Here is a 20986-nt window from a genome sequence, read left to right as displayed (position 1 = left end):
TAAAACCCTGAAACTTCAGGTCAGACCTTGAGACCTGTCGACTCTAATACACAAAAAGGCTGTACTAGGCCATTCTGGTGCAGAATGTTTGAGAAATGGGATCTTAGCTGCCACGCTCCCATACCAAGTATATTTACTTTCACCTTTGGCAGCCTGCCTTATCCCAAAGGCCTCAAGCACATAGAAATATTTATCAGGACAAGGAGCATGATATATTTTGAAGATGTCTACTTTCGCAAAAGAAAGTGCCTTAGAATTTAAAATGGTAAAATAAAATAGTAACAGGAGATTTTAAATTAGAGGAAAATTTGAAAACTGAGTGGCAGAATTTATTTTATTTTTTAGCACTCTGTTGGGGTTTAAGCCCTGAAGTAGACTGTTGTCTATGAAAACTCATATAGCAATAAAATTATTAGTCTTTAAGGTTCCACAGGAGTCTTGTGGTTTTTGTCTAATATTACTTTTAGACATTCATGTCCAGCAAGATGACCACATCCAACAAGGCAGGATTTTGGCCTTCATCTTATACATGTAGATGTTGCAAAGTGAGGCCAAGCACTTTATAAATATAGTGGCATGTTGCAATTTATATATCATGTCATATCTATGCACACCATTTCCTGGATTTCATCTCTTTGTCACAATCTAGCATGACCAACAAATAGATCCCGGGTTAGAGGTGGGGGGGAATTATAAAGAAGAAGAGATGATGCAAGAATAAACAAGCTGCAATATAATAAGGAAGAACTGGGGGACAAAGCCTGCCTTCATCCCATTCACGGCTGCTAAGGGCCCCTGCAATACATGAGCCATCCTTTTACACCATATTAAAAATGGCAAACACTTTGCAAGCTACCGTATAAATCTATTACTGCATTTCTTAGCCCAAGTGCTAATTAACAAATCATAGTATGATGGACAAATCTGTTTTACTTTTTATACCATTTGTATTTTTTTAAGCAAAAGTTTTCCCTGGCCTGTTTCTGCATCAGTTTGCAAAGGTTTTTTTTTTTTTAAATCAGCACAAAAATATATAGGCATTTTTGTATGTAATTTTCCCTAATATATGCATTTTTACAAACATTTTTTCTAGCGTATGACTTTTATGCTATTTTCAATAATATATGCCTTTTTGTATGCAATTTTCCCTAATATATTAATATTTGCAAGCAATGTTTCCTGTTTTCCATGACACATTTTTGTATGCAATTTTCCCCAGAGTAAACATTTTTATACATTTATTTATTCTCAGAGAACTGCATTGCAAAATTCAGAAAATTGTTAAAACTGAAGAATAACTGTGTTTGCATATTAGTTCAGGAAGTGTGAATTAGGTTGATTCATATTCGAATTCAACCAAATTTCTCTCTCATACTTAATACATAGTGGGATCTTTAAGATTTGAAATTAGATTTTGTTTCCTCATTTTCTGTTGTTGTTTTTCCAGTGAAAGAAATATAGTGTGAAAACCAGTCTTTGCATAAAGCTACCTCCCCTCCCCCCGCCCACAAAATACCATAATAAAAAAAACAGAAGACTTTCAAGCATCTCCTTGGTTTTCTGCAATAAACATTGTAGCAGAATCAGCCCACCAAATGCTTCCAGTCTCAGAACAATTTTGTCTTATGCAACAGACAATGAAGCCTTGATAAAGTTACAGCCCAATCTCCTTAATGGAAAGTGAATTAAATCAGCGGCACAAAATACTAAAGAGTGCTGGAAAAGTCTTCAGTTGTGATCTCATGTCTGGGAAAGGAAACTTGATACATTATACTGAATGTAAATCTAGCATGCTGGGTTCATGCAAGCTCCGTGAAAAAGTCATTTCATTCAGAAAGCACAATATGAAATGCTGTAAGAAAAACAGGACAGGGGAGGGGTGTTAATCCTGGATGTTACCTAAAAGAGCAGGATGAGGTAATGGCCAGTGGGAGGAGGCAAAGAGTCCCTTAACACACACACAGAGTTCCCCCTGTCTTTGGACATTAGAAGAAAGTGCAAAGCTGCTGAGAATTCCTTTTGCGAAAGAATTCTACAAAGACAGATTAAGACAGAATAACCTTTCCAGTAAGTTTTTAACTTCTTGCTCTCTCTTTGATTGCTAGCATGTGTTATTTGGACAAAACTAAAAGCAACATTTGCATTTGTTTCCATTTGCCCTGCCCCTGTTTCCTCCCCTCCTTTTCTTGTCTCTCCTACTGTTGGCTTTTAGATTGAAAGGTCCTTGGGGCAGAGACCCATCTTTTTAAAATATCACTCTGTAAAAGCATCATGTATGCTGATGAGGTTACATACGTAAACTCTAAATAGAGCACTATACTCTTGGGGGTGGGGGTTAAACATTACAGTATATCACTGGGTGCTGTAAAACTAACAACTCGGTCCTAAACTATTTACTTGGAAGTAAGCCCTATTGATTTCCATGTACCCTACTTTCATGTACATAGGTATAGGATTGAATACCTATGGGGTATGGGTTTGTGCCATATATATACACACATAGGGCCTGCTGTTCTGGAACAATTTTTTCCAGAATACATTACAGCTGGGGAGATTCTTAATTATTTGGGAGTAGAAAAAATTTGTTTAAATTTCTGCAAGGCAAAATCACTAAGTACTGTGAACTTTCTGTCAAGATTTTATGATAAATGTTATTTTTAATGTTTATGCCCGCCCCCCCCATTTTTCCTCACCACTGTTTATGAAGAAGTTAGGGTTGAGTGACAGTGACTGGCCCAGGGTCACCCAGTGAACTTGATGACTGAGTAGGGGGTTGAATATTGGTCTAAGTCCAATAGTATAGCCATTATACTGCACTGGCTGTTACGTGTGATAAATACATATTTCTCCCACTTACCAGCTTCATACATATATAGAAATGAGCACCAATAGTACAAATTTCTCTGCCAGAATGAACTCGCACAGTTTGCTGAGGCCATCTACCATTACTACATTGCCCTGCCAAGGCTGAGGACTTGTCTCTCTATCCACATTCACATGTGCATGCTGTCAGTTCGAGTGCAAGTGTGAGTTATGGCTGAAGAAGTCAACTAGGAGATAATCAAAGGACCGAGGTATGGGTTGGCCTCATAAAATGAGCGTGAAGGAAAATAAGCATTCAACAGGAAACGTTAGTTAGATTTCTTCCCGGCAAGGTACAACCTCAGCCATTCCCAGTTTAGCTAAAGGGAGCTGCCTGCCACACAGATATACAAATATAAGTAATTGTACTGCCCAACTCTCCACGCTTCATTTACACTCAGCAGGTAGAATTTCAAGTATTTTCCTCTTTTGTGTCCTTTGCCTTAGATTCCCCCCCCTCCCCGCAAAACAAGCAGGAAAGTCAGGATTCTCCTAGATAGGAATAAACAGTCCATCCTATATTCTCTCTATGTAAGAGTTCAGTGAAATGCCTTTAGACAATAAATAGCACTTAGGGTAAGAGAGTTAAGGAGAATGGCACGACCCATTTAATTTGAAATCAAGTACAGCATTTTGCTCTGGGACTGTCTAAAATCACTGCAATGTGCAAGGTAACTTATTTATTTATTTATAATTATTACATCTGTATCCCACCTTTTTTCTTCTTGCAAGGAATGCAAAGTGGCTTACGTAGTCCTCCTCCTCTCTTTTTAACCCTCACAACAACCCTTGCTGAGGATTCTTTTCTCCTCAATTCCAGCTTTTTACAGCCCCCGATAAACTCTTTTGAATGTGAATGTTGCAGACTGAAGCAAGCCCCGATGTTACTACAGCTTAACTGATCATGCAAAACCATGAGAAGAGCAAGTATTTGAAACTGTTGAATGTTCCTTGAATATACCCTGCAAAAAGATCCAACCCAGACAAGCAGGGAAGGGGATCTGAATAAAGGGCTTATATATTTAAGAAAGTATAGCTCTCGATAACGATTTCACAGTTGCTGTTTGAAGAGCTCTCAAACCAAAGGTCTTGAATGCTGCTGCTTTCAGTAATAAACAGGGGCATTCATCTAAATTGGTGAGGTGTAATTTTAATTTGTACTGTTAGCACAACTAATCCTTTCACAGGAGCTCAGCTTGCATCAGTGCAGTCAAAGGAGTAATTGTGCAAGATGAAGCGTACAGACACAGCTGCATTTCATGCTCCATGCTGACCTTGTTCAGTGTCAGAAGCCACTTTGCACTGGGGAGACCAAAGGTACCAGCATTTGGCAAATACGTAAAGAAGGGAAAGGTGTGAAGCTGCTGACACTCATACATGAAGAACGAAGGGAGTGGCAGGCCTCAAGCTGGTGCTAAAAAGCAGTGGTTTATCTTAGGAAAAATGCCCAGTGTGTTTCAACCATAGGCTTTTCTCAGGGGCACAAAAACAAATGACAGATACTTAAAAATGGATATTTGGATGAACATAAAATGTTAAAATCTATTGTAAATACCTGGCCTTCATATAGTAAATATAAGTGATATAATAATGCTAAAATGACTCAGAATATTTAGTCATCAACATCTATGGAAAATACCATAACTAACATCAACAGGATGAACATAAGAAGCTTCCTTATTAGACTGAGTAAGACCATTGGTCCCTTGAGGCAGTGACTCTCTAGGTTCTTGGGCAGAGGTCTCTCCCCTCTTCTGCTCCCTGAACCTTGTAACTAGAGTTGCCAAGGGTTGACAAAGGGCCTTCTGCACGTAAGGCATGTGTTCCACCACTGAACTATGGTTTCCTCTCAAAGGATGAACAGTAAGAAGCTAGCTATATCATCTAAGTATCAATGTAAATTATTGACTGTTTTGCCCAAAGTAATGGAATTATCTTTAAAGCTTCATTACTACAAAAATCCTAGGATAATTTGAGAAAAACCCTAAAAAAAAAAAAGTATCAGACTGGAATAAGACATGGGAGACAAACTGCCCCCCCATACAATATATTGTGCTCCTTTTTTATGATGTCACGGTTTGATGGACTGCGAGCTTTCAACTGGGATCCAAGAAGTACATAGTAGTGTGATCAGACTTACTCCCCAAGTAGAGTCCAGTCACAAACCAAAAGTCCACAGTAAATAGTGAAATTCCAGATTAGTGGTATTGACTACAGATCCACTGGAGTACCAAGTTCAGTGGGTGAATACGCAGAATCACTCAGTGGATAGTGGATTTGGGCAGGCTAGCTATATGACTCAAAAGCTTGAGGTTTAAAGTTCATATTGACCAGGTTCAGAAGACAGGCCGCGGATCATCATGAGTTATTTAATCCATGATGAGCCATGGTTCCTGCAGGCACCAGTTGCATATGCAATCTTCGCTCAGGGGTTGTCATGTCATGCAAACCTGGTCAGCATGGGTTATACAAGAGTTAAACAACCCTAAAACAGACCACGGGCTATGCAAGGGTTGTTTAACCCTTGCACAACCCACACTCACCAGGTTCACACAACATGACAACCCCCAAGCAGGGGTTGCATATTCAACATGGTGGCCACATGCACCACAGCCTCACCACGGGTTAAACAACCTAAGGTGGGCTGACATGTTGTGCAAACATTCCTATTCTCTAAGACTGCAGTGATGACAAGAAGTCAAACAATCATAAATTGTATATAACTGAAAGCTAGACATGCCTGGGAAAGAATTATATTCAGAAAGGGAATGAAGAAAGGTGTAGAGAGAGCAGAAGAAAAAGCTTATGCTGGATCACACTTTTTTGCTGTCTTCACTCTCTCATAGTCCTTCTTTGCTCCAAATCACTGGCACTCATCAAGAGAAGCATTAAATCAAGCACCGATCTTTATATTGACTGCTCTTTGGTTAGTTGCAAGACTCACATGTTACCACAAGATGTAGCGATGGCCACCAACCTAGACAGCTTTAAAAGATTAGACAAATGCATGGAGGATAAGGCATCAGTGGCTGATAGTCACAATGACTACATATTAGCTCCAGTTAGGCAGTAATGCCTTTGAATTTCAGTTGCTGGGGAACATGAGCAGGAGGGGGCTGTTGCCCTCATATCTTACTTGTTGACATCTGGCCACTGTGCAAACAGAATGCTGGACTAGAGAGGCCTTTGGTTTGATCCAGCACAGCTCTTCTTAAGTTATGTTTCCAATGGGTGCTTTTTAAAGAGGTGGTAGAGGGGGCAGACAATCTCCCCCTAACCTGTATTTAATAATGTGAACTAACATAATGTGAATTAAGGAGTAGCAAAATGGTAGCATCCTCGGAATGCCACAGTAGACACCATAGAGTATTTTGAAGATTTGAGGCCTACAAAGGCAAGGAAAAGGTCAGGCCTAGAGGCCTGGAGTTTTTATTGGGAGGGGGTATCCCTGAGAGGAGTGGTTTCATTTCCCCACTTAAGTTTTATTTCTTCAGGTTTGAAACAGTACTTTTGGTTCTGAGGGAGGAGGGTATATAAAGAGAGCAAGAGAGTCAGGAAAATGCAGAGCCTGAAGAGGGAGCAGGAAGAAGCAGTTTGGAGAAGTCTAAGTACATCTAGGGTAAAGGAACTTGTGTTTTGCAACTTTTATTTTCTCTTAAAGCCTTTTGTATTACTTAGCTCTATTGTAGTTGTGAGTTGTTTGCTTTAATTTACCAGTAAACTGTTGTGGTTAAAACCCATGTCAATAGTGTCAATCACCCCACGTCTACAGCCTAAATGCGACGTTATTGGGAAGGGGACAGTAAAAGAAGGAAGGTGGGACTCTTTAGGAGGCAAGAAATCCTTAGGGAGTTGTTCAGGGGTCCAGATTATAAGGGGAACCCTGACAGGTATATTGACAGAAATCCCAGACAGTCAATGTATATTTTTCTAAAATGCACCTTTGAAGTATGTTTATTAAACACTGTGCCTTAGTGTACAGTTGATTAGACTGCCGTCTCAGAGATGGCAGATTCACATCTTGTAATGAGTCAGACATGAGGAGTAATGAGTTCTGTACGAAGATGAATTACTTCACACAGTATATGAATCTAATACGTCTTTGCTTTGTCTTTCAGATCACTCTCTATTGCTGCCAGTGAACAAGACTGAAACAGGATCCTGCTAATGATCCTTTTAATGACATTGGGCTTTTGGTACTGCCAAGTAGGCATGCAGTTCTGTGCAGTTTCCACGTATTACATACCTGTTGAGGGGACATTCATCCATAAAACCAGGTGGGCTCATGCCTGCCACTTGTGAATTGGGCCCTGACAAAGGTTGCTGGAAACCTGAGACCTGTGCAGGAATGTGGGTGCTACCAGCTGCTTAACAGACAATGGTTCGGCGAGGGATAGTGGCATGGCTTCCTCGGGTGGTAGTTCTGCTGGTGGTCCTCTGCTGTATGGTATCTGTGCTCTACATGTTGGCCTGCTCTCCAAGAGGTGGCAGTGAGCAGCTTGCCTTCCCCAGAGTCAACAGCCCAACAGGAAAAGAGGAGTATCAGGCAATCCTACAGGAAAGGGAGGAGCATCACTGGGACTACATCAACAGTCTGAAGAGGCAGATTGCTGAGCTGAAGGATGAGCTCCAGGAGAGGAGCGAGCAGCTGAAGAGCATGCAAGGCCACAGTACCGATTCACTGGGTGTGGGAATAGACCGGGGGAACCTGGAGAAACCCCAGAAAGCCCTCTTGCAGTTCCTGCACTCCCAGATTGACAAAGCAGAGATACACACCGGTATGAAGCTGCCAACTGAGTACGCTGCAGTGCCCTTTGAGAGCTTCACCCTGCAGAAAGTGTACCAGCTGGAGATGGGTCTGACGCGTCACCCCGAGGAGAAGCCAGTGCGCAAGGACAAGCGGGACGAGTTGGCGGAGGCTGTTGAGTTGGGTGTGGAGACTTTAAACAGTCCAGAGAGCAAGGGCAATACAAACCGTCGAACATATTCCTCCTCTGACTTCATAGAAGGTGTGTATTCTTGGGAGTCACTTATAAATGAGTGAGGTAGGTGTTGGTGGGAACGTCTCATGTTGAGACAAGATGGCAGAATTCTTTTCAAGCCTCAGAACACCATTAGCTAAGCGTGGACAGGCTTCCCAGTGTTGTCTTCCTAGTGTCCCTTGGGCAAGCTCAGTAGCAAAATACAGTAAAGTTCTAGGACTCAAAAGCAATTGAACCATAACGGAGGGCCATTGTACACACTATCTGGAAAGAGACCTGGATTTGCTACTGAGTATACATGCAGCAAGGAGCTGCAGTCAATCTCTCCGATCAGTATACCCATGTAATCCATGTGCTTGTTTCATTCACACGTTACATTTTTAAGTGGAGGACATAAAATACATAATGCGTGAAATGGCCCTTCGTGAAAATGAAACCAGAAAACCTATCCTCAAACTACACATGCCAGCAGCATGCCTATTCAGGGCAGATCACCTGAACCCAGACTCTATAACAATGCAACACGATGACTAATTCAGAGAAAAACAGAGAAGAAAACTAAGGAGAAGCTCAATAACCATTGAGAGAGTTTGGTTGTGCATTTATTATTTATGGCATTTCCATGCTGCCCCATAACCAGGGTTCTCTGTGTGTGTTATATCTAAAATAAAAATACAGTCAAGAATGATAAGAGCAACAAATAAGAATAAAAATACAAATGCAATATAAAAACAAACAGCAGCAGAGATCAAATAAATAAAATCAGTCAATGCGATAGAAGTCTCACAACATGAGCAGATCTTAAACTTTCAAAACGTTCACGCCCTTAAAAGCCTTCCGAAAATGTTAAAAGCCACTAAAAAGCCACTGCTTCCAGATGGAGGGTTCCTAGCACTTATAATCAAAGGCACTGTGCAGCTATTCTATCTTTTCTTCCTTAACAGATATTTTCTGGTAAGAAAAACAAAATGGAAGAAGCTATGGGAGAATATTGGGCAGGGGGAGGTATACAACTGTCTGAACCCCTCGTAAAAGTCAAGGAATGAATCAGTGCAAATGTACAATAAAAGTGTTATCTGGAAACAACTCTAGGACTTTGTACCGGGATCTTATACCCCAAACCCCAGTTTTTAAAAATGAGATAAAGCTACTTTGTCTCTGTATGGCTTCGCTTTCTAGTGAACCCTCTGAGAGCAGCAGGGACAGCCACTTAGACAGCAATCCTGTGGTCCCTGGGCAGGCATCCCAGGAACCATAGGATGGCTTGGAAAACCCCTTCCGAGGTTGGAGACAGTGCTCTGACCTCAGAAGGGGGAGTCTGAGATCTACCCCTGCCCCCACACAGCTGGCTCAAAGAGAACCTCTCCGAGGTCAGCAAATCAATCTTGGAGAGGGGGAAAAAGAGACGTTTTGGGCAGGGAGGGGAGGAGACCAGAGAGGCCAGGTGTTATCCTGAGCCTCCTCCAACTTCCTTCCCTCCTCCTGCAAAGTGCCCTCACTAGATGGGCTGAAAAGCCAGTCTAGCGAAAATACAGGAGTTTGTAGGACGGGGAGGCAAAGATAGCCTCCACTGTTCCGCCTGCCTTGCTCGCTTCAGCTCAGCTGGGCATAGAAATCTCAGTAGCCTCCGAGTTTGGGGCAGCAAGGGTGCAGTTCACAGGATTGCTCCTTAGTGACTGAGTTCGGATGACACACTATGGCTTATCCCTTGGCAACCAGGCTACATAGCCAATCCAGGGGTTGTCTTGTCTTACGAACCTGACAAGCGTGGGTTATGCAAGGGTTAAGTGATCCTAAAACAGACCATGGGTTATACGAGCGTTGTTCAACCCTCACATTACCCATGCACAACCAGGCACAACTCAACAACCCCCGAGCAGAGGTTGCATATTCAAAATGGCGGCCACATGCATCTCAGCCTCACCATGGGTTAAATAACCCACGGTGGGCTGTCATATCAAGTGAACAGCCCCAGTATGTTTGCACCACAGCCAAAACAATCCCCATCATAGATATTTCATTAATTGCTAACCAAGAGATGTCATTGCCCTTAGTCAGCTTTTCCTGTAAATGAATTGCTTGGTTATGTGAATCAGCTAAAATAGAAACACCTGCTGGGATTGAAATAATAACTATCTGAAAAACTAAAATAGAACTTTGTGCCTCTTTTAACGTTGTATTTCTACTTTTCCAATATCTTGAACTAAGCTTGCTCATCTTTCTAGGAGATTCACAAGAAATTATTTTTAAAAAGGGGAAAGCCCAGCTTCCAAAATTGCAAAAAAAAATTAGACTTGCAATAAGCCCCAAACACTACTAGGTTCTCTCCATATACTTAAAAATCAATCTGTTCCCTCTTCAGGAATTTCCTGCTAACTGGTAAGATAATTATCACTGTCTGTACTTATTGCATTTCAGTTTCATCTGACAACAGAGTTTATATCTTCCCCTCCCCCACATGTATATATAAATCTCCCAGTTTTAGGTTAAAACTTCATACATCTAATGAAGTATCCACAAAAGCTTAGGTCAGAAAAAATGTGTTAGTCTTTAAGGTGACACAAGACTCTTTGTTGTTCCTGGGGCCTGGCTTCATGGGTGATTTGCTGTGGATTGGGACCGCTTGGAGGTCCTTTGCAGCACATGATGTCGTGGCCAGTTTGCAGCCACCCTGGAGTTTACCTGTGGGGAAGCCGCATTTTTGTAGAGTACTTTTACTCCGCTGTTTTTCCTTTATTTCAGCTCCCCTGAGGTTCAGCTGCTGTGTGCCCATCCCTCCGCTTTAAATTCTGTATGATGGGCCTTCCTAGGGGGGTATCTTTTACCTGGCCATGACCTCGGTAAGCTAGGTAACTAGAGTAACTAGCCTGCCTTTCCAACTCAAGGCGCTAGTATGCTCTTCTGTGCTTTCAGAATCCCACTGTACTTCCTTTTTGCCACTGGGAGTAACTAGCCTCCATTTCCCAGCCCTGTCCCCCTTGAGAGCCTTCTCTGATGCTTGTGTAACTTTGCTTCTCTGATGCTTGTGTTACTTCGCTGCTTCTCTGCATGGAGGGAAAGGGCTGGCTGGAGTTCCCTCCCTTTGCTAGCGCTGCTGCTGCTTCCTCTTCTGGTTGCCTCCTCGCCTCCCTCTCCTGCATTCTTTCGTTTTCACTGTATCACCATTTTGATACAGCGAAATACCAAGCTGCAGGCTCCCACTCTTCTGGCCACCTCCTCTCGCTAGATAGCTACTACTTGAAACAGTGCGGCTCCAATTTTCTCGATGGGAAAAAAGACACTTCAGATTCTCAATGAGGGGAAAGCAGGCAACAGAGGCTGCAGACTAAGAATGGGTGAAGCAGCTAGATTACTATATTTACTCCCTGGAAGTGCGCAACTGGGGTTTTATGACTGAGCAACGCAGGGCATCTCTACACCAGCCTAAAATCCTGCATTTAAAACCGGGCTTTCTGCTTCCATTTTAAATGCAGGATCACAACTGACTCCCTTTACATGCGCTTCCTTTCCCCCCTCCCTTTTCCCCTTCCTTCTCCCCGTATCTGAGTCTTCCATTATCTTTAATTGATCTCGCTCCTCTTCTTGCTGCTTTAACTCTTTTGGCAGAATGCAACAGGGTAATTTGATAGTTCATTATCTGCGATTTATTTAAAAACGGAAGAAAGGGCATTTAGTGCAGGAGATGCCTGGGATGATCACTGTGTCATGTAAAGTGCCCGCAAACTTCCGTGAAGGAGCAATCTCAATTGCAGGATAAAAGCCCAGTATGAAGGAGCCTACAGGCTGCAGACTGTCAATGGGTGAAGCGGTTAGATCCCTGTATTTACTCCCTGGAAAATGAGAAAGGGGGTGGGAGCGCTACTTCCCTGACTGTTGGCTGGAATGGGACAAAATTGCACTGGTGGGGTGTTATCATGGGGAGCCTTCAGATGCTGTCATGGATAATAGCATGGTAGTCAGGGGGGTGGGGAGCCTGGATGGGGGCAGAAAACAAGCCTCTCTCATTGGTTGAGCAGCACCTGCCAGGTTGATAACATTCAGTTCTACTCCCCCCCCCAACCCGGAAGTATGGTCCTTTCAAGCACCATGTGACCTGTGAAAAGCAGATGCTTAAGGTATGGTACACTCAGCTTTTCTTGCTTCATGTGTCCATGAAAATCTGGATAATACTCCCAACGCGCTTCTCATTCCGTTGTTGTGAAAATCCCCCCTGGTAATTGTTGGTTTTCCTTCATTTTCCTAATAGGCATTCAGCGGACAGAAAGAGATAAAGGCACTCTGTATGAGTTGACATTCAAAGGAGACAAAGGATATGAGTTCAAGCGAATTGTGCTATTCAGACCATTTGGCCCCATCATGAAAGTTAAGAATGAGAACCTCAATATGGCCCAGACCATTATTAATGTCATAGTCCCTCTGGCAAAAAGGGCCAGCAAGTTTCGGCAATTTATGCAAAATTTCAGGTTGGTATCGTTACACACTCTCCTGAACAGTGAAAAGTTCCCAGTGTAGCGCAGAATGTAAGACTTTTCAGGAGGGAGCACTGGAGACTTATTCTGTAATATTTGCTTTATTTAGAAATGTACAAGCAGAGCATGAGTAGAGGCAACAACATGAGTTTCTCCAAGGCAGCAGATATCCAAGGCAGCAGATATCTGTTTATTTTAATTATTTATGCTTTTAGTATTATGTTTCAGGCTTTAGCTCAGTGGGAGAGTGTGTGCAATGCATGCAAATGGTCCAGCTTTAATCCTTGTGTCAGGCTCCCCTGGTGAGCTGGACCTCCTGAGCAACTCCTTAAGGATTTCTTGCCTGCTTAAGGGTCCCACCTTTTATTTATTTTTATTATTTATTGCATTTATACCCCGCCTTCTTTCCCTTGCAAGGAACCCAAGGCGGCTTACATTATCCTCCTCCTCTCCATTTTATCCTCACAACAACAACCCTGTGAGGTGGGTTGGGCTGAGAGTCTGTGACTGGCCCAAAGTCACCCAGTGAGCTTCCATGGCCGAGTGGGGACTAGAACCCGGATCTCCCAGCTCCTAGTCCAACAATCTTGCCACCACACCACCTTCCTTTTACCTTCCCCTTTCCAGTAACTTAGGGTTTAGGCTGTAGATGTGGGGAGATTGACACTCTAGACACAGGGTTTAACCATAACAGTTTACTGGTAATTTAAAGCAAGCAAATCACAACTACAATAGAGCTGAGTGAAATAAAAGGCATTAAGAGAAAATTAAAGTTGCGAAATGCAAGTCCTTTACCCTAGCTGTCCTTAGACTCCTCTAGGCTGCTCCTTTCTGCTCTGGTCTTCTGTCACTGCTCTGGTCTTTCTGACTCTCCCTTTTTATACCCTCCTCCTCCCAAACCAAAAGTACTGCTTCAAATCTGGAGAAATGAAACTTAACTGCGGAATTGAAACAGAAACTTAACTGGAGAAATGAAACTACTTCTCTCAGGGTTACTCCCTTCCAACAAAAAAACGCAGGCCTCTTAGCCTGACCTTTTCCCCTTTTGCCTCTGTAGGCCTCAAACCTTCATACCCTGGCACCTCCAGATTCATCTGGAAAAGTCCAAAATCCTGGAGAGCTGCATGCAGGGAAGCACATGCATGAAAATGTGGATACATGGGCATAAAATGCCAGAGCACTCATTTATTTTCATCCCTATTACCCACCTATCCAGAAGGTTAGGTTGCTGAATGTGTTTTGCCTGCAGCTGTATAATAAATTGTACAATAAAGAAAATATATACAAAAATACAATATAATAAATACAACCAGATCCACTGTGAGATTTACAATGTTCTATTAAACTTTAAGGCAAGGGTGATGAACCTCTTTCAGCTCGAGGGCCAAATGCAGAGAAGCTCTCAGGGGCCACATTCCAAGGGTGGGTGGGCCAAAGGCAAAAGTGGCAGGACCGGAAATACGTTTGTTTAAAGCTCTTATTGCCAGTTACTGAGCCTTAGGAGAGGCATTTCAACCTCTGAGAATGGAAAAGAGACTGCACAAAAGTGGGGAAACTACCAGATGATTGGTAGTTGGGGGAGAAGGGGAATCCAGGGAATTCTGGAGGGTGGGATGGGAAACCCAGGTGGTCCAGATTTGGCCCCTGGGCCTGAGGTTCTGCAACCCTGCTGTATGGATTGTTTTTTGAAAAGGAAATGGCTCTGACCAGTTGCCTAACACAGCTTGCTCCAGAAGCCAGAGTAGGAGAGCCTTCAGGTGCAGCAATTCTGGGTGCGATAATGTAGGGATTACAATTATGCAAAAGTGTTTTATATTCATCTGTGAAATCTTGAGGGAAGGGAGTTTATCTGTTCACATCTGTTCCAGGGAAATGGGCATACAACAGGATGGAAGAATTCACCTCACTGTAGTTTATTTTGGGAAAGAACAAATGAGTGAGGTCAAAGGAATCCTTGAAAACACATCCAGGCGAGTATAACCTATGATTTTACACCATTCATACTTCAGAAATCAAAGGAAAAACATGTATTGGACTACCTTTCTCTACACTTCTCATTGCCAGTTTTTTAAAAAGAGATGGTGGGGCTCAGCCTGCTCTTGAAGCTATGTTGTTGTTTGGGCTTAAAACCATGTGATTACTAATTACTTAAGAACATAAGAAGAGCCGTGCTGGATCAGACCAAGGGTCCATCTAGTCCAGCATTCTGTTCACACAGTGGCCAACCAGCTGTCGACCAGGAAACCACAAGCAGGGCATGAGTGCAACAGCACCCTCCTACCCATGTTCCCCAGCAACTGATGTATATAGGCTTACTGCCTCTGGTACGGGAGGTAGCACATAGCCATCAAGACTAGTTGCCATTGATAGCCTTTTCCTCCAAGAATTTGTCCAGCCCCTTTTAAAGCCATCCAAACTGGTGGCCATCACTACATCCTGTGGTAACAAATTCCATAGTTTTAACTGTATGCTGTGTGAAGAAGGACTTCCTTTTATCTGTCCTGACTCTCCAACCAATCAGCTTCATAGGATGACCCTGGGTTCTAGGATTTTGAGAGAGGGAGAAAAATGTCTCCCTATCCACATTCTTCACACCATGCAGAATTTTGTAGACCTCTATCATGTCTCTCCTTACCCTCCTTTTTTCCAAGCTGAACAATCCCAGCAGTTGTAACCTTCTCTCATAGGGGAGATGCTCCAGCCCCTTGATCAATTTAGTTGCCCTCCTCTGCACTTTTTCCAGCTCTACAATATCTTTTTTTAGGTGTGGTGACCAGAACTATACACAGTATTCCAAGTGTGGTCCCACCATAGATTTGTATAAGGGCAGTGTGCTATTAGCAGTTTTATTCTCAATCCCTTTTCTAATTATACCTAACATGAAGTTTGCCTTTTTTACAGCAGTTGCATACTTATTCATTTTATCTTTAATAATGCCTTCAACCAGTTTACCAGGAACAGATGTTAAGTTAACCTGCCTGTAATTTCCCAGATCCCCCCTGGATCCCTTTTTGAAAATTGGTGTTACGTTGGCCATCTTCCAGTTCTCTGGTATAGAGGCTGATCTTAGGGGCATGTTGCATATTTTGATTAGAAGATCAGCAATTTCATATTGGAGTTCTTTGAGAAGTCTAGGATGGATACCATCTGGGCCAGGTGCTTTATTTGCTTTCAATTTATCAATAAGGTTAAGAACTTCATCTTTTGTCACCACTATTTGCCTCCTATTTGATGGGAGTACCAGACCACCTTACCTGTCTCCTGAGAAACCTGTACGGGGGTCAAGAAGCAACAGTAAGAACCAGACATGGAACAACCGAGTGGTTCAAAATTGGGAAAGGAGTACGACAAGGCTGCATATTGTCACCCTGCTTATTTAACTTATATGCAGAGTACATCATGAGAAATGCCGGGTTGGATGAATCACAGGTCAGAATTAAGATTGCTGGGAGAATTATCAACAGCCTCCGATATGCAGACGATACCACCCTAATGGCAGAAAGTGAAGAGGATCTAAAGAGCCTCTTGTTGAGGGTGAAAGAGGAGAATGCAAAAGCTGGTTTGAAACTCAACATTAAAAAAACGAAGATCATGGCATCTGGCCCCATCACTTCCTGGCATATAGAAGGGGAAGAAATGGAAGCAGTGACAGATTTTACTTTCTTGGGCTCCAAGATCACCGCAGACGGTGACTGTAGCCATGAAATTAAAAGCTCCTTGGGAGGAAAGCTATGGCAAACCTAGACAGCATAGTAAGAAGCAGAGACATCACCTTGCCGACAAAGGTCCGTCTAATCAAAGCTATGGTTTTCCCAGTAGCAACGTATGGCTGTGAGAGCTGGACTATAAGGAAGGCCGAGTGCCGAAGAATTGATGCTTTCGAACTGTGGTGCTGGAGAAGACTCTTACGAGTCCCCTGGACTGCAAGGAGGTCAAATCAGTCCATCCTAAAGGAAATCAACCCTGAGTGCTCATTGGAAGGACAGATGCTGAAGCTGAAATATTTTGGCCACCTAATGCGAAGAGAAAACACTCTGGAAAAGACCCTGATGTTGGGAAAGACTGAAGGCAAAAGGAGAAGGGGATGGCAGAGGATGAGATGGCTAAATAGCATCACCGATGCAATGTATATGAACTTGAGCACGCTCCGGGAGAGAGTGCAGGACAGGAAGGCCTGGCGTGCTATGGTCCATGGGGTCACGAAGAGTCGGACACGACTGAACGACAAATTTGCCTCCGTTCCTCAAACTCCCTTCCTGAAAACATCAGTTCAGGCACAGGTATATGTCCTATATCTTCTGCAGTGAAGACTGATTAAAAGAATTCGTTCAGCTTCTCTGCAATCTCCTTGTTCTCCTTCAGTCCTCCTTTAACTCCATTGTCATCCAGTGATCCAACTGCCTCCCTAGCTGGTTTTCTGCTTCTGATATATTTAAAGAATTCTTTATTGTTGGACTTGATGTTGTTAGCGATATGATCTTCAACACGCCTTTTTGCATCTATTATTGTCTGTTTGCATCACCTTTGTGCAAGCTTGTGCTGCCTTCTGTTTTCCTCACTTGGGCAAGATTTCTATTTTCTGAAGGAAGCTCTCTTTAATAGCTCCCTTAACACTGCTCATTAACCATGCCGTCAACCTCTTGGACTTGGGGCTACCTTTCCTAACCTGTGGTATATATTTTAGCTGGGCTTCTATGATTGTGATTTTGCATAATCTCCAAGCACTCTGAAGGGATTTAATTCTCTTGATTCCCCCTTTTAACTTCCTTTTCACCAGTTCCCTCATTTTGGAGAAGTTTCCTCTTCTGAAGTCAAATGTGACTGTGTTGGACTTCCTGGGCTATTTTCCACTTAAATATATATTAAATCTGATAGCACTGTGATCACTGTTTCCAGCTGGTTCAACAACATTTACATCTTGTACTAGGTCCTGGGCAACACCACTTAGGATTAAATCCAAGGTTGCCTCCCCTCTGGTCAGTTCCATGACCAACTATTCTAGGGCACAATCATTTAGGGCATCGAGAAATTTAACCTCTTTGTCATGGCTGGAACATGCATTAATCTAGTCAATGTGGAGGGTAATTGAAGTCGCCCATTATTAGGACACTTCCTTGTTTGGAGGCCTCCCTGATTTCGTTTTCCATCTCAAGGTCACTCTGAGCATTCTGGTCTGGGGGGACGATGTTCCCAGCACTAAATTAGTTTTGGAGACTGGTATTGTCACCCACAGTGCTTCTGTGGAAGAGACTACCCCTTTTAGGTGTTCTAGTCCACTTGACACTATGCCCTCTTTGACATACAAGGCAACACCTCCCCCAGTACGCCCTTCCCTGTCCTTCCTATAGAGTTTATACCCAGAGGTGACTGTATCCCACTGATTCTCTTCGCTCCACCTGGTTTCTGTAATGCCCACTATATTCAAGTTTTCCTTTAAAATCAAGCACTCCAACTCTCCCATTTTGGCTCAGAGGCTTCTAGCATTTGCATAAAAACACCTATACACGGGGTACTTCCCCAGATGCCTCTGGTGTGTGCATCTTTTAGGTTGGGACATTGGCCCCTTTGATTGCCTGTTATGTTCTACCATGTACTCCTGGCCTATTTCCTCCCCTTCTACATTTGGGCAATCAAAAACATTTTCATCGTCATCCCTTTGGGATGATTTAACCTGAACTGGATGCTTCGTTGCTCCTGTCGGCTTTCCCCCAGGGTTTAGTTTAAAAGCTGCTCTGCCACCCTTTTTATGTTTAGCGCCAGCAGTCTGGTTCCATTTTGGTTCAGGTGGAGCCCATCCGTCTTGTACAGGTCTGGCTTGTCCAAAACCATTCCCCAGTGCCTAACAAATCTGAACCCCTCCTCCCTGCACCATCGTCTCATCCACGCATTCAGACTCCTCAGCTTCGCCTTAGCTGGCCCTGCGTGTGGATTATGTAGCATTTCAGAGAAAGCCACCTTGGTGGTCCTGGATTTCAACCTCCTTAGCAATCTAAATTTGGCTTCCAGGACTTCAAAACTACATTTCCCCACATCATTGGCACCAGCATAGACCATGACCACTGACACCACCCCAGCACTAACTACTAGGCTACCTAGATGGTGTGTGATATCCGCAACCTTCGCACCAGGCAGGCAACTCACCCTGTGGGCCACAAACTCAGCTGTCTATGTGCCTAATGATTGAATCTCCCACTGCCACAAGCCCCCCTCCCCCCTGGAGGCACATCCTTGGTGCGAGAGGATATTTGTTCCTCTTTTGAGGAATGGGTCCCTTCTAAAAGATTGTTTCCCTCTTCCTCAGAATGGCACTCTCTTTCCGTGAGACCCGTGAGAGGAGCTGTCACCCTGGGAGTGGGACACAGCTAATAGGTCCCTGAAGGCCTCGTCCACCAACCACTCTGCCCCTCTTAGCTTCTCCAGGTCAGCAACCTTGGCCTCAAGGGAACAAACTTGTTCCCTGAGAACCAGGAGCTCATTACACCGAGCACACACCCACGACGTCCATCCAGCAGGTAGACAGTCGTACATGTGGCACTCAGTGCAATACACTGGATAGCCCCCACCCCCGTGCTGCCTTTCTACCTTCATAACTGGTTTTTTATTTGGGTGTGTTTGCCCTGGAAAACTATGAGAAGGTGGGGAAATTATTTATAGTTATTTATTTACAGTTACTTACTGTGAGTACGGAATAGGGAGGAAGGAGTCGACTGCCCTGGCTTCCTCGCTCTGTTGCTAAACTTGGAGAGTTGCTCAACTCGCTTGTTTTCTGACGCTTTGTCACTGGAGCTCCTCGCGCTTGGGCAGCTGGCCCCTGCACAAGCGTGCCTCCTTATATAGATAGGCATCATTAACATAAAATATTAATCCTTAACAAAATCAGCATCATTAACATAAAATGTAGTTGAGCCCTAAGATGTGTCAAATATACCCGTATTTCCAAAAGCACATTGTACTCTGTAATTTATCTCCATTGCCTGTTGCCAGAAAAATCCAGCCCCATCCATTTGGCTTTCAGAAATCAAGTCCATTCAGGTGGCAACCAAATTCTTCCACCTCCTTGTGAGACTTTTCGTCCCCCGGATGCTTGGATTTTTCTGTTTTCATAGGATAATATCGTTGCTCAGTTTCCATATTATTAAACTATTAAAGAGCTTGTCTTAATGCTATTAGCTTGACTTGGCCTGATCTGTGGCTGATAACTTCGATACCACTGTTTAATGTGTAACGTTATATTGTTTTTATAATTTCATGTACACTACCCTGGGATTGCCTTTGGCAATGAAGAAGTGGTATAGAAAATGTTAAAATAAATAAATAGTCATTTGTAGTTAGGTCATTTTAGACTCTGGACTTAATTGTTTTATATGCCCCTGCCTTTAAAAACTAAAGAGTTTAGTGAAGCTAACGTTTAGATGGTAATGGGCTGGATCCTGACTTAGTCATGCTTAAACTAGAGCCATTGGGATCAATGGGACATATAAGTTATGACTAACTTAAGTCCATTGACTTCAGTGGGTCTACAGAGTAAACTCTGCTCTAAGCATGACAATGACTAGATTAATTCACTTACTTCAAAATCTGGTAAGCCAGCCCTACTGCATTTTGGGACCCTCCTTCTCATTTTGCTAAGTGGGGCCCTGGGCTGCTGACCCAAAGTCCTAATGTAATGTCATAAATGGATGCATAGAACTTGGCGAGCACATGTTACAGACAATCCCTTGGTCTAGGCAGCTGAATATTAAGGGGAACTGGGGTGACTTTACACTTAGAATCTTAGGTCCCATGACCAACTTTTGTTAAATTAAGCCATATAAATACTTCCTATAGCAAAGGGCTTTTGACATCTTATTGGTGTAAATCAGTTGAGTACTCCTGGAGCATTTCAACAGAAAGCCATTGGCCACCAACAGAGCCTTTTGCTTATGGTAAATTAAAGAGTAACTTGAAAGCTGGGTCAGGCAGCTAGGCCCTTCAGATAATTTTGGCCTACAACTCCCATTAACCTTCACCATTGGCTACGCTGACTAGGGCTGATGGGAGTTGTAGGCTAAAACATCTGGAGGGACACCAGTCGCCCAAACCTGCTTTAAAGATTATTTATTTATTTATATTAAAATATTTATTGTGGTATAAGCCCACTCCATCAGATGGATAAGGATGTATCTGACAAAATGGACAGTAGTCAATGAAAGGAAATCCATTAGTCTTCAAGGGAGCAATCCTATGGTCTCTGGGCGAGAGTCCCAGGGACCATAGGATTGTTCGGATTCCCCCTTCCAAGGTCAGAGACAGCCCTTCGACCTCAGAAGGGGGAGTCAGAGATCTGACCATCCTCCTTGGCTGCCCTCCGAGATTGGAAAAGTGACTGAGGAGAAGGAAATAGGGCGTTCCGGAGGGGAGGAGACCAGAGAGGCCAGGAGATGAAATATTCTGAGCCTCTTCCAGCCTCCTTCCCTTCTCCTCCAAAGCCCCCTTGCTAGACAGACTGAAAAGCCAGTCTAGTGAGGTCTGCCGGGAGGGAGTACAGGGAGGTGAAGATTGCCTCCACTGCTCCTCCTGCCCTGTATTGAATGATCGGGCACTTCTGAGTTTGGGGTTTTGCTTATAGTAAGTGATTTTGTCTGGTGCACAACTGACCATTGTTTTTTAAAGACAAAGCTGGTGAGAGCCAAA

General features: G+C 43.3%; 1 protein-coding gene across 2 annotated transcripts in view; it reads left to right on the top strand.

The window, feature by feature from the left end:
- The window catches only part of CSGALNACT1 (chondroitin sulfate N-acetylgalactosaminyltransferase 1), a 58752-nt gene that overhangs the window by 15131 nt on the left and 22635 nt on the right, over positions 1–20986 (top strand). Inside the window, exons 1-4 of one of the 2 annotated variants that reach the window (XM_084857498.1) lie at positions 6366–6481; positions 6981–7871; positions 12091–12307; positions 14182–14283. In XM_084857498.1, the coding sequence (XP_084713624.1) occupies positions 7241–7871; positions 12091–12307; positions 14182–14283 (950 nt within the window). In that variant the 5' untranslated portion in view covers positions 6366–6481; positions 6981–7240. Of the gene's footprint in view, positions 1–6365; positions 6482–6980; positions 7872–12090; positions 12308–14181; positions 14284–20986 lie in introns of those variants that run through there. The other variant, XM_084857497.1, reaches the window with a different exon arrangement.

The sequence above is a fragment of the Heloderma suspectum genome, chromosome 5, assembly GCF_057233095.1.
Source record: "Heloderma suspectum isolate Gila_16-S chromosome 5, 16-S_ref, whole genome shotgun sequence".
Classification (NCBI taxonomy): domain Eukaryota; kingdom Metazoa; phylum Chordata; class Lepidosauria; order Squamata; family Helodermatidae; genus Heloderma; species Heloderma suspectum.
The sequence above is the reverse complement of the archived record's forward strand: the minus strand, read 5'-3'. Positions and strand labels throughout refer to the sequence as shown.